Source organism: Mirounga leonina, unplaced genomic scaffold, assembly GCF_011800145.1.
Source record: "Mirounga leonina isolate KUSES-001 unplaced genomic scaffold, KU_Mleo_1.0 Mir_115, whole genome shotgun sequence".
Lineage (NCBI taxonomy): Eukaryota > Metazoa > Chordata > Mammalia > Carnivora > Phocidae > Mirounga > Mirounga leonina.
In genome coordinates this window covers 96,461,300-96,474,797 of record NW_023270268.1, presented here as the reverse complement: position 1 = coordinate 96,474,797, position 13,498 = coordinate 96,461,300, and the positions used below count along the sequence as shown (strand labels likewise).

At 44.6% G+C, this 13,498-nt stretch overlaps 1 protein-coding gene across 16 annotated transcripts in view; it reads right to left on the bottom strand.

Moving 5' to 3' along the window:
• ZBTB20 (zinc finger and BTB domain containing 20) overlaps window positions 1–13,498 on the bottom strand; it is an 804,401-nt gene that overhangs the window by 30,081 nt on the left and 760,822 nt on the right. For all 16 annotated transcript variants that reach the window (XM_035000119.1, XM_035000121.1, XM_035000136.1 and 13 more), the window contains one exon: window positions 5,836–7,440. In XM_035000119.1, coding sequence (XP_034856010.1) covers window positions 5,836–7,440 — 1,605 coding nt within the window. The remainder of the gene's footprint in view (window positions 1–5,835; window positions 7,441–13,498) is intronic.

The following is a 13,498-nucleotide window of genomic DNA, read 5'->3' as shown; positions in this document are numbered from 1 at the left end:
GCCCAAATTCTGGATGAGGATTATCACATTATTATCTTGATCCCAGTATTTTTATACTATTTCTGACATTCTTATGTTACTACTATTCCTATATTTTTTTATATCAAATTCATGGCTGAAATAGCTGAGCTTCTCAAGGTAACAAACAAAATTATCACCTAGGTAGAGGACACTAATGGACCAAAAACAGTAACTAATAAATGGGCTGTTGATAGTATGATTCAGAAAAAAGCCCAAACATCTACCATTGTTAGTAAAGAAAACACAAGTAGAAATGCAGATACAATAAATTCTCCAGCAAATAAAAAAAGAAAAAGAAAGAAAGAGAAATTTAAGTCTTGCTAGAAAATAATGCATTTATGTGTAAGTCCCTTGAGTTAAATTCTCCTGGAAAGCCCACATTTCTGAACATTCATTCACTTACTCACTCAAAAGGTATTTGTTAAGCAACTACATATGCTAGACTGTATTCATATATAGATTTTATTTATTTATTTATTTATTTATTTATTTTTAATTTTTTTTGGTTTTTAGGTAGGCTCCATGCTGGGCGTGGAGCCCAACATGGGGCTTGAACTCACGACCCTGAGATCAAGACCTTGGAGTTGGACGCTTAACCTACTGAGCCACTCAGGCACCCCCATATATAGATTTTAAAGCAAAAAGTCCTAAGATTGGGTCTTAAAAGAGAGTTCTACCTTGATAGTATTGTGAGATAAAATGCATGACACCCAGTTAAATCTTTCAGAAAAACAATGAATAATATTTTAGTCTAAGAATGGCACAAATACTGCATGGGACATACTTAGGCTAAAAATACACTTGTTTATCCAAAATTCAAATTTAACTGGACATCCTGTATTTTTGTTTGCTAAGTTTGGCAAGCCTCTACCTGGTGGTATATAAATCCTCCAATGCCATCCTGGTTATTTGATTCATTTCACTTATCAAATATTTACTGAATGTTTATTATGTGTAAGATACTATGCTAGGTATATTGAAGTATAAGATACTTACCTATCTATCTGTCTATTTATCTATCATCTATCTACCTATCACTTGTTTCTGGCTCACGAGTTCACATTATAATGGGGAGGTGTAGAGATAACCATGTAATGATAGTACCCGTTGGTACTTTAAAGTGCCCGAAGGTGAACATTTGCTGTGGTACTTGTGCAGTTTGAGACTTAGCTTACCTCTCGTTCATGAGGTATTTGCCTCCATAATATAATTTATCCACTATAAAATCCAGCTGTTATTTTCAACTGGTTTTCTTCTTCCAAATGCATAGGTTCTTCTGAGTGGAATTTTAGAGAACAATGTTATGTAACAAAAGCCACCTGATGCCAGCCTTGTCATCGCCCAGCCTTCTAGGGAAATGATTCCCAACCTACTGTGAATCAGGGCTCATTGAAACAACAGATTGGTGGGCGCCATCACAGTGTTTCTGATTCAGGTCTGGATGGGCCTGAGAATTTGTATGCTGACGGTATGGGGATCACGCCTTGAGGACTACTGCTCCAGGGTTATCTTAGAATTTTCCCTATTGCTTGCCTTCCGTATCCACATTGACACCAAAGCTTGCCCTTCTCTGTCCTCTATCTATCCTTCCATTCCCATTCCTTTGACTTGTTTTTCCTCTTGAGGGGAGGGGGCATAGAGGAGCCTGCTTGGTTCCATGACAGGATGGTTTGTGTCATCTGTTTTTCTCTGATTCTCTTATTTTCAAATACGTCCTTAACTCTTGGTTTTGTATCTCACAACTTTTATGAAGCTGTAGTAAAGTGAACTTGAGACACTCCTAGGAGAAATGGAGTACCACTGTGGCTTGTTTGGGAGGAGATAGAGTGGTTAGGTGAGAGATACTCTTTTACTCTTAAAAAAATCATTAAGGAGTGAAAAAAAAAATGCTGATGTTATGAAGGAAGTTCAGGGGAAACCCAAGAAGTATCACGTGGCTTCAGTGTTTGAATTCCATAGAGGAAGGAAATTTGTCAAGAGCTTATTATTCAGAGATATGAGATACAGCAAAGAAAGTCAATGTCTCTTGGGTGGAGGGGGCTCAGGTAATAATGACGATGGGTTTTTTTTTAAACATTAACTAGTACTTTACCTTTTATAAAAAGCTCTTTTTTAAAAGATTTTATTTATTTATTTGACACAGAGAGAGAGAGACAGCGAGAGAGGGAACACAAGCAGGGGGAGTGGGAGGGGAAGAAGGAGGCTTCCCGCTGAGCAGGGAGTCAGCTGGATGCGGGGCCTATCCCAGGACCCTGAGATCATGACCTGAGCCGAAGGCACACGCTTAATGACTGAGCCACCCAGGTGCCCCTATGAAAAGCTCTTAAATGCACCATACCTTTACAGCTACTCAAAAGGCAGGAAAATTATTATTTCCATTATAAACACAAGAAACTGAGGGTTATAAAATTAAGTGATTTGCTTAAGGCCACACAGCCAATTAAAGGGACCAAAACTGAACTCAAATAATCGAATTGTAGTATAACTGTCTTTCACTTATGTCCCCACTCTAAGTTTCAGTGTTATAATCATTATGGAATATGCTTTACAGCCAAGGGCTTTCTGGTTCTCTACCGCGGAGCTCAGCTCCAAAGTCAATACAACAGACTACTTATTTGTTTCAAACACTTCCTTTCAGTGAATATGTGGATCATTAACACAGAGCTCCACAGAATTTTATTTGGAGTCCAAGTCTCAGAATAGATTCTCTGCAGTTGTGGATAGTAAGTACTATTGACATTAAAGTTGGAGTAACTGAAATGCAAATCTAGGTAGCATGCATAATAGCCATGATACAGAGAACCCAAATGTCTTTCCTTTTAGCTCTATCAAGCTACTGTTTCTTAGTAAGATTCTTTTAGATTAGGTTATCCGTAAGAATACCAAAGCCATCCCTACTCTTCCCAGTATCCGTGGTACTTTCTAGAATCTTTTTAGACTGACATTTAGACTTTTTGCTCTGGCTTTTTATCACTTCCACTGGGCTCTTGTGAAGTTGGGAGGCCCTGTTTTTTTTTATGTTTTCCTAAGAAATTGGAGAGAACTTTGTTTTGAAATGGAGGCTGCAATGAATCCAGGTCCTGAATTACTTCCATATGTTCAGGCTGTCTTGCCTTTTGAAAAATCTAGACCAATTGTTCTTTCACTTTGTTAGGTAATGGACTCCTTCAGCTAGACAAAAGTCTTGATAGACAGATGGCCCTTCCAAATTGCCACTGCCAAATAATTCAGGGTGAATGGGAAGACTTCCACTTCTTTTAAATGAGGTGCTCAAGTGATATCTGTGTATTCTTCATTGTTCCCAGATGTGGCCATGTTATACACACCTATACAAAACCTTCATAGTATATTAGAGATCTGAAGGCTACACTTTGAGCATAACTCAGATTTATAAAATGACTTTACTTGTAGCTTTTGTATCTATGATATCTAAATGTACAAACCCATTGCTGTTTTTTTCATGGGCAAATCTAGTTATTTGGGTTAACCACAGAATTCTTTAGTGAATCCATTGGATGAATGTGTTCATATAGCAAAAAGACAATTTTTGATAGTGCCCTGAAAATTTTGTGTTGCAAATTTAAAGCCTTATTTCAATATGTGATCTCATAGAGTATGCGAATTTTATTTCCACTAGGTCTACTAGAAGAGATGCACAGGGGTGGCGGGGGGGCAGGGGGTGGAGAATAGAAATGTTTATGGATCTAAGACCAGTGAAGTGAACTTTGGCTAACAAGACACTTTGGCTAAAAGAGACACTGGTCTCTTTTTCCTCCCTAATCTTTAATTTGATGGTTTATATGACAACTATTCAGAAGAAGAAAGGAGAAACTAAGTGAGAGCACTCTGTAAACCATAACGTGCCACATAACTAGAAATATTACTATTTGATCAATTTACCAAATAATGATGATACCCATACCACATAGAAAATTGCCCTTGATTGATCTCGGGTTATTAATGCATTCACATTTACCCTAAATAAACATAGTGACTTACCACTACCTGATTTTCTTCCTAAATTCAGTAGTGAGTTACTATGTTGATTTGGAGTTGTGAAAACTGTCATTCTTAAGAACAACTGATTCAGTGTCTGTTATTTTCTTTCCTTTCTATTTACCAACTTAAATTTATCTGCCTTATGTCCTATCCCCTAGATTCCTGCTAGCTGATCTGAGAAACAAGGTTGCTCAGAGGAACTAATCTGTTTTCATGTATTGTAATTCTACTATGTAACTTTCTCTGGCAACTTATTTGTCATTTAACAGGGGTGTTCTGGAACCAGAGGTACACCAGAAGAGGGACTCATGATAGGAATTTCAAATACGGTGATCATCACTGGGGTAGGTATTTTCAGATATGAGAGAATCTATGTGAAATCATATCGTATGTATGGTCACTTATATGGAGGAGCATCTGTGAAGTACTCACTTCTATGTCTGTCCTGTTATTGAGCTGGAAAAGGGCACTAGCTGTGCGATCAGGAGATCTTAGCTCTAGAATCACAGAATCCAGAGATGAAACACCATCTCACCCCACTACTCATCTAATGATCGAGGCCCCTCTACATCATCCCTATGAAATGATCATCCACTCTCTCCTGGAACACCTCTAATTATAGAAACTCAGTCCCTTTGGAGGCTGTCTACCCCATCTTAGAGCAGCTCAGACTGTTAACAAACCTTTTCTTTTATTTAGTTGAAAGAATCTCCTTTATAGCTTTCAATCATTGGTCCAGTTCTACCTTTTGAAGCCAAACAGAACAAGCTTAATGTCTCTCTCCTAACCATTTAAATAAAGCTAACTGTGCTAATGTTAGCTACCATTTATAGAGTGCTGATGATGTGCCAGGAGTTGTTTTAAGAGTTTCATATATTAATTCACTTATTCTTGAAAACGACACTCTAAGAAGGATGTATTACTGTTATTCCCATTATATAGACAAGGAAACAAGTGTAGAAAGATTAAGTTATTTTCTCAAGGTGACAAAGTTCAGTAGTGGCTAAGTCTGATTTCAAACCTGGGCAACGTAGCTCCAGAGCTCCAGCTTAACTACTACATATGCTGCCCCAGAAGCTCAAATACTTGGATGTTATATGATGCTCTGAGTCTTTTTTTTTTGCAGGTTGAACAGCCCTCGGACCTTCAACCATGATATGCCATGGTTTTGCATTCCTTCATCATCCTAATTATACTTCTCTATGTCCCAGTCTATTGTCTTTTTAAAAGGTTAGTGCCCAGACCAGACTGTGGTCTCTAGATGTTGAAAATAAGAGAAAAAGCAATAGAAAATAGAGTGAGTCTATCACTTCTCCATTTCGGGGACCACAAATGCAGCATAAGCTTGCATCAGCCTTGTTGTGGCCTCTTCAAGCTGATGGTTCATACAGAACTTACTACAGACTGAAACTCTCATCCCTGTTCTGCCTCTATGACTTTGGTCTGTAAAATGAAGTGACTGGAGTATATACTCTCCAAGGACATTTCCAGTTGTAAACACCTAGAATCAAAGACCGTATTACAAAGTTCCATGTATGTAAGGGATATTGTGCCCGCAAATTCCTTGTCAGACTTTTTCCCATTTGGCCCTTCTCCACTGGGTTTCTGTGATTTTGTATTTTGGTGGCAGATGCTGCACGCCTACAATGGGGGTATTGTTGGGGCTTCTAGAAGATGGCTGGCAGTGGGGTCTCCTTCAAATCTGGAAGATGTCTCCAAACCTTCCCTTGTACTTGCCGTCCTGCCCCTCCCTTCCTACAGCCCCCTCGCACCCACGGCCTGCTTCCGGGCCTCCAGAGGGGCCTGCACACTCACCTGTGTGTACGAACATGTGCTTGACGTAGTTCTGTTTGGCGGTGAAAGTCTTGTTGCAGAGAGTGCACTCGTAAGGCTTTTTTTCGCCCTGCCCACTGGCTGTGCTGTGGCCTGCGGTTGGGGCCAGGGGCTGTGGCGCTGGCAGCTGTGCAGTAAAGGTTGACAGGCCAGGCTGGGACACTGTCACAAACTGGGTCTGCTGGCCTGCCAGGGGCTGTGGCAGGCTGAAGAGGAAAGGCTTGGGGCCACTGCCCGCGGGCTGGGTAGTGAAGAGGGCCGGCAGGTAGGTGTTGCCGGCTGTGCCAATGACCTGTGTGTTGCTGGTCAAGGTCAGAGGCATCCTCAAGTTGCTGGTGAGGGTTTCTGTCTGGCGTAAGTAGAGCTGGGTACTTGGCAATGGCTGCCCGATGGACGTGTTGACCGAAGGCTGCTGCAGGACGCTCTTGTCGGAGCTGTTGCTGACAGTGATGACCGTGTTGTCCATCTCCACCTCGTTGCTTCTTTCCGGGGAGGAGGCACCTGTCTCTAGCTGGTGCGGCTGTGGGCCACCCTCGGCAGGAGCTTCCGTGGCCTGCTCGGCTTGGGCAGGTTCGGCCTGGCCATCCCGCGCCGCCCCGGGCCCGAACTGCTGCTCCACCGAGTCAGGCTCGGTGCCTATGGAGGAACTGACGCCCGAGTCGAAGCTTTCGCCCTTGGGCTCACTCTCAGTGCCCTCCGCTTGGTCGGTGTCTTCCGTGCACTCCTCGGATTCGTTGCGCTCCAGGATCTGCACCCTTTGCTGCCCATAGTAGTCGTAATCGTCCTCCATCTCCTGCTTAATGTGGATGTTGCCCACCAGGGTCTGGATGCGCACGGGCCGGGGCTGCTTGCGGCAGTGCGTGGTTTCGGGGGTGGTGGACAGGTAGCGCTCCATCTGCTGAGAGCGCTCGTGGATGCGCGTGATCCAGCTGGGGTCTTCCATGTGGTGGTCACGCGGCAGGCCGAGAGCAGTCTCATGGTGGCTGACCACCGCACCGCTGTAGAAGGAGCGCTCCCCGCTGCCGTTCTGCATGGAGCATGCGTAGAGCGCCGAGTAGATCCTGTCCACGCTGTGCTGCGGGTGGCTCTGTAGGTAGCCCGACTCGGTGTCGCTGCTCTGGCCCGATGTGCCTGACTCGGGGGTGCCCCGTGGCGTGTCCTGGCCTGAGTCCTGGATCCCCGGGAACACATCGCCCACGTTCTGCGACACGATGCGCGTGCACTCATCGATGACTGTTTTGATCTGCAGGATGCTGGCGGCCGTGAGGATCTGCAGGGCTTCCGACTGCGAGACGCGCAGCACGCCGCTGTACATAAAGTCAATGAGCTTTTGCACCGACTGCACCGACACCACGGACGGGATCTCGATGTCGCTGTAGCCCAGCAGCAGCTTGTCCTGGAAGAAGGGGCTGCCGGCTGCCAGCACGCAGCGGTGTGCGCGCAGCATGCTCCCGTGGATGCGCACCGTCACGTCACAGAAGTGGCCACGGTTGCGCTGCTCGTTGAGGGTCTCGAGCACGGAATTGCTGAAGTTGTGAAGGTTGATGCTGTGAATGCGCTCGGTCATCCCCTTGCAACTGATGTCACCTGCACGGTGGCAAGACAGACACAAGACAGCGTGTGTGGGTCAGAGCTAGCTGACTGCATTCCTAACACCCAGGTCTCAGGTGGGTCACGCTCATGGCTCCTGGAAGCACCCCCACCCCCGACCTTGCAGACACCAGCGGGCTCTGTGGTGAGATGGACATGCTTTGCACAGGGATCGGGCTGCGGGTATGACGGCCTATGGGAACGAGGTCTTGGATTTGGCTCCAACAATACCCCGGCTATTTTGGGTACTGAATCCCTATTAATGCCCTAGAGCTTCAGCCAGGGTTGCCAGTTGAAGTAGGACAGCCTAATAAACAGATGGGTCTTTTGCCTGCTCTTCCTACAACTGCAGCACATAAGACCTGAGAAACAAGTGGAAGACTGGTTCTCCTGGAACGCTCTATCTCTACTTTAGACAGGTTGAAGCCGAGGTCCTTTGGGAAAGCTTACATTTTCCCCAGTTTTTCAGAGTTCCTGATTTTATTCATAGCAACAATATTAATAGTTTAAAAAATAAACTCCTTTCTTATTTATTACTTTATATGTATATTTCTCAATCCACACCATGTATGCAAAAACCCTTGGAAAATGCAATCCAGACTAAGATATCCCCCAAACAGCTGCCTCCACGTTTTCCACTTGAGGGACAGGCTCTAGGATGCTGTCTGCTGGCTAAAAGGGTGCTCACCCACTGCTTTCTGTATCTACACACTCTTGTCATCTCCAACGACCTGTCTGAGGACTTTCTAAAGTGGTCGTATGTGACATGGGTCGTTTTCTGCATTTCCTGAAGCTTAACAAGGAAGGAATGTTCAAAAGGTGGGAGATGGCGGCACTGAACTGGGAGACTATAATACACCAGGTGATCACATTTAGTGTTCAAACTGGGCACGTCTGAGAGTGAAAGGGAGCACTGTTGATAATTAGGTGAGGACAGCAGGAGTAAACCAGGGATGGGCTGTGTGATCCCCCTAGGCAATACTGTGTTCTATGCACTTGCTACAGGGAAGTATCAAACGGCTCCCAGTGAGAAGACAGCAGTCAGCTACGTGGAGGCTGTCCATAGCCTGACCCACTGCCACCCTTATACCCCGGGCTCTGCAGACAAGGGATAACGGTTACATTTGGATCACAGATTGAGAATTAAAACGGGTGGCAAGAACACTAAGGCTTAGGGCTTTCCTATTTTTCTACCTTACTTCTCAAATGGCTCTGAAGAATCCCTCTCTCCGAACCATTCTTCATTTATATTCCCCATTCTTGCCTTCACAACTGAATAATCAGCTCGAGAGAGGCCAAGTAAGTGGGCTTTCACAACCAGGTAGCCCAAGCACTGATTGCTGGCCTGTGACCAGGATCCCCATGTCTTGTGAGAAGTAGCCCCCAAAGGTAATGACCTGAAGATGGGAGGAATGCCCACATCCTCAGGTTCTTTCTCCTCTGCCTTAGGAGAGAGGACCGGTTCAGGAAAGTCTGAGCTCCACCAGCTCTACCTCGCTGCACTCAATCTCCTCATGCTGCCTGAGCTCTGTCGGTGTGACCGCATCCTTTTACATACTCATTTATTTCCTTTGTTCCCATCTTTACATTTAGTCGGCCTCACATATATCCAGTTAACTTAATACATGCCTAAAGGCTCTATATTCACTTTCAGTCATAGGATTTGCACTGATTTTTACATAGGAGATTTCCTTTTTGTCCTGACTTCCATTAGGTCTGTGATGTGCCGAAAATATTGCATTGGGCTCCAGTTTCTACTTTTTTCACTGTTGTAAAAACAAATTGTCATTGCCAGATTAAAGAATCATGGTGAATCCTCTCTAACTGTGTTAATACAAAGTACAACCCCAGAGGAAGGTCCCAATAACCCAGGAAGACATTCAGGACATCAGTCAGCAGTCCAAATTCTAAGTCCTTGCTGAGTGCCCCATGCACAGAGAGCACTATAACAACAAGAGCAAACATTCCTTTTTTTAATGCTTACTATGTATTACCAGATTATTTCATTTAATCATCATAGCAACTCTTATCACATAGGTATTATTATAATTTTAAAGATTTTACTTATTTATTTGGCACAGAGAGAGAGAGAGAGAGAGTGCACTAGCAGGGGGAGTGGCAGAGGGAGAGGAAGAAGCAGGCTCCCCACTAAGCAGGGAGCCCAACCTAGGGCTCGATCCCAGGACCCTGGGATCATGACCTGAGCCCAAGGCAGATGCTTAACCGACTGAGCCACGCAGGAGCCCCACGTAGGTAGTATTATTATCCCCATTTAAAATGAGGAAACTGAGGCCGTACAAATTAAGAAACTCGCTCAAGGCCTCATAGGCAATGGGTGGTAGAGCCGGCATTTGAACTCAGTGGTCTGGCTCTAGAGTTTTCACTCTTACCTGCTTCATTGTATTGCATGCTTTGCCCTAAATGAAGTCTGGCCCTTGGGTGTCCATAAGTCCACTGTAAAGCTCTATGAAAAAGTCTGTTCAGTATGTTCTCCAGCTGCTTCTACACCTACCCTTGAATTAGCATGGTGTTCATGTTTCTAGGCCTTGGGACGTCAACATAGTCTTAGTAAATCTAACGTAAAGACATCTTTTTTTTTTTTTTTTTTTTTTAAGTTTACAAATGGAACAATGCAAGAGAGAAAACATCGTGTCCTGGCACTAAAATGTAGAGTTTTCAGATATGGTTTTACTATCACTAAAGTTTTTTTTATTTAAGTAAAACAGTAAGCACTAAAAGTGGATGAGTCTGATAAAATCACTATCTCTGAGGAGGATGGATTTATTAAGTAACTTTTTTCCACACAGGTGAAAACACTCTTTAAACACATATTTGCTCTTAGCACCAGTCACAGCAATATCACTAGATTTGTCATTTATGAAGAGTTGTCTTCCTTATGATAACTCTGGGAAGAAACTCTACAAGTATCCTAATAATATCCATGTAGCATTTCACAGTGTACAAAACTCTTGCACATACAACATCTTAGTCTTTCCTTAAAAGCATCCTATATGTTCTTAGGACAAGTCCTATTATTATTATTTGATGTAAGAAAAGGTTGAGGCTATCAAAGTGTTTAAGTGACTTACCCTAAGTTTTACACAGCTAGTAAGAGGCACGGTTGGGATTAGAACCCACACCCCTGGATGCCTTTTTTTTTTTTTTTTCACTCCGTAACACTGGATTGCTGAAGAATGAAACTCAGATTGCCTAAAGATCTAAGGCCATCCTAATCCTCAGGACATACAAGAAAAGATAAAAACACTGAAAGTGATGATAGAGGTTGCTTTAGAGAGGGAAATGGTCAAGCAAAAGGTGTCCACATACTACACACACTCATACACACACGCACACACCACAATCTCATGAGAAAAATTCAAAGTGCTTGTTTGACTGAACTGGCTGAGTCTATCTAAACAATCAGGTAACCCTATAGAGATAACCACAAAAAATTGTGAAATGGTCTGAATTATGATTACTGCAGTAATGTCACCAACTCCATTAAAAACCACAGAGACAAACTCAAACCTGCACACATGTACAACCTGACCCGGCAAGCCTAGTTGGATTTTTATAGACACAATTTTTAAACATCTCCCTGAGTACACTGGTCCCACACTGCAGCGAGCAGCCATGAAAGGCTGAATGGGCTTTGCTGATACGGGTTCAGATGCGATGGGGGACCCTGCCTCTCCATTCAGGCGTGCCTGGTTCCTCCCTCACACAATGCTGAAGCAATTCTTTCCCAGGCTTTCTTTTATATTTAACACTAATACAGTGGGAAAAAGGTTTCTGCCACAGCAAGGCAATGTCCAGGCTTTTGTGAAGCAGTTCCTTTCATCCAATGGGCATTAATGTATAGATTCCAATGGAATAAATCTGAAATACTCTACTGTAGAAGATTTGTTCCCCATTGAAAACAAATCTTGATTAGATGGTTATTCAGGGACTGTATAGGAAGGAATGGTGTGAAAATGCTAACTCCATTCTTTCCTAGATTGGCACTGAATAGGCATTTGGGCTATTCAAAAAAAAAAAAAAGAAAGAAAGAAAAAAAAAAAAAAAAGAAAACACCAACCACTCTCTCAACTCTACAAAACCATACAACTTTACAAAGATTATGTATATTTGGGGACGCCACCTCACCCAAAAAATACCCCCACGGTGGTGTGAACATAGAACTGATGAGATAAAATGAAAAGAGTGATAAAAATGGTTCTCTGTGTGTTTAAAAATAATAACCGGCCTCCTTTCCACTAGAGTAAAAATATAGAGTCAGCCTGAGATGGCATTCACTAGAAACACGCAAGGAACCCTACCACCGAGAGTGGTCATGTATTCTGAATGACTGTGTTCTGTGAGCAAGCACAACACTGATGGGGCTGCAGTGGGGTGAGGACCGAAGGGAAAATCGGCTCATGGTGAAAGAGGTGATGGGGTGCCTGGCTCCGCCTGATAGGAACCCAGCTCCTGCCTGTCTCTTAAACTGCCGGTATCCGGGGATAGGACTTAGCACGAGAATAAAAAACTGCTTGTGTGCAGGGGGAAAATGAACACGAAAGGAAACATCAGGCAATACAATCTCCTTTAATTAGGTGGGAAATCCAGTCCTTCCTCAGCCCGGATATATAAAATGAGACCAGGGCAAGGGTGAGGTGCTACCGAGGGAGATGGGAATCTGACGTCCCTGTGATTTGGGAGGAAACACCAGCTCTCAAATTAAAACCCACATGAATTCCGGTCAAGTCAACACGTCTAAGTCAAATGGCAGGGCCGAAAAGCCCTGGAGCTTTCAATCTGGGCCACCAGGCTCACATGAGGTAAGTGGGTCAGCTCATGAACTAGGGCTGGGGTGGCCAGGCCTCCGCAGCCCCATCTCTCATATCACACTCTTTCCCACATCGCACGTTGATGCCTTTACCGTGTTGAGGTTGCCCTTTCATATGTTAGGGGATTAGTGACGGTCCTAAGCTACTGTGTGTTGGTGCTACTTACCAAGCTGGTCACGCTAGGAAAGACCCATTCCTCTCCTGAGGAAGCAGGGATGCATGTGGCTACTCAGGTCCCTTCCTCCCCAAATCTACATCTGTTGCCCCTGCCAAGGCCAAGACCTCAGTCATGTCCACTTCACCTATATGCTCACCTAATTGCTGAGCCTCTGCATGACAGGAGGCTAGAGCTTGCTCATTCACGGCTTTCACCATCGGAAGCACCTGGCCTGACACATGCTTTCTATCTCACTGGCATTTTCACAATCTCTGTGAGACAGGGAAACTGAAGGACTCCAGAAAAACCTGCTTTTTGCTCCCTTTCCTGCTTCTATTCTTGCTAGGACCTGCACCCCTGCCCTACACGTGCCTTAATGTATGTCCCCCTTATAAGGGACAAGGAGTTGGTGATTTCTTTGGAGTCTCCCAGCACAACAGATAGCATCTAAGGAGTGACCAGGCAAGGCCATCGTGTGCGTATTCCAGACCACTGGTGCTAGACATCTCGACATGGCCCAAGACCCCCAGGATCCAGGGAATAAGTGACTTATGGTGGACACCTGAACTCTGTCCTTGTTCTGACCAGTTCCTGGATGCCTCAGAGGCATCAGACTACGATCGTCAGTAAGAAGCCCCCAGACCCAAAGCAAAGACAAGACTCCCTCCTTTCCTTTCTGAGTCTCCCAGACACTCCGACTGTACCTGTACTCTCTCTATACCTTCAATTAACTTTGCTTTCACCTCCTTCTGGCTTGCATTTGATTTCTATCCTGAGCGCAGCCAGGGACCCTCTTGGCTGATCTTGCGGGACTGCCTCTGGTCCATGAACCGGCCCGCCAGCATCATTTGGAGGGTGGCTGGGGGCACTGGGGAAATCACTTACACAAGCGGAAGGTGGCAGGCAGGACAAGACTCTTCCTCTTACCCTGGCTCCATACTCCTAGCACAGCCCAGCTGTCCTTGTCACTGGAGGTGGACCATGGCAGGGTCATCAGCCTGCGGGAAGGAGAGCTGCACTGCCTTATGCACCGTACCCCTCCTGGGTGTAAAAGGGGTGTTTGGGCTGT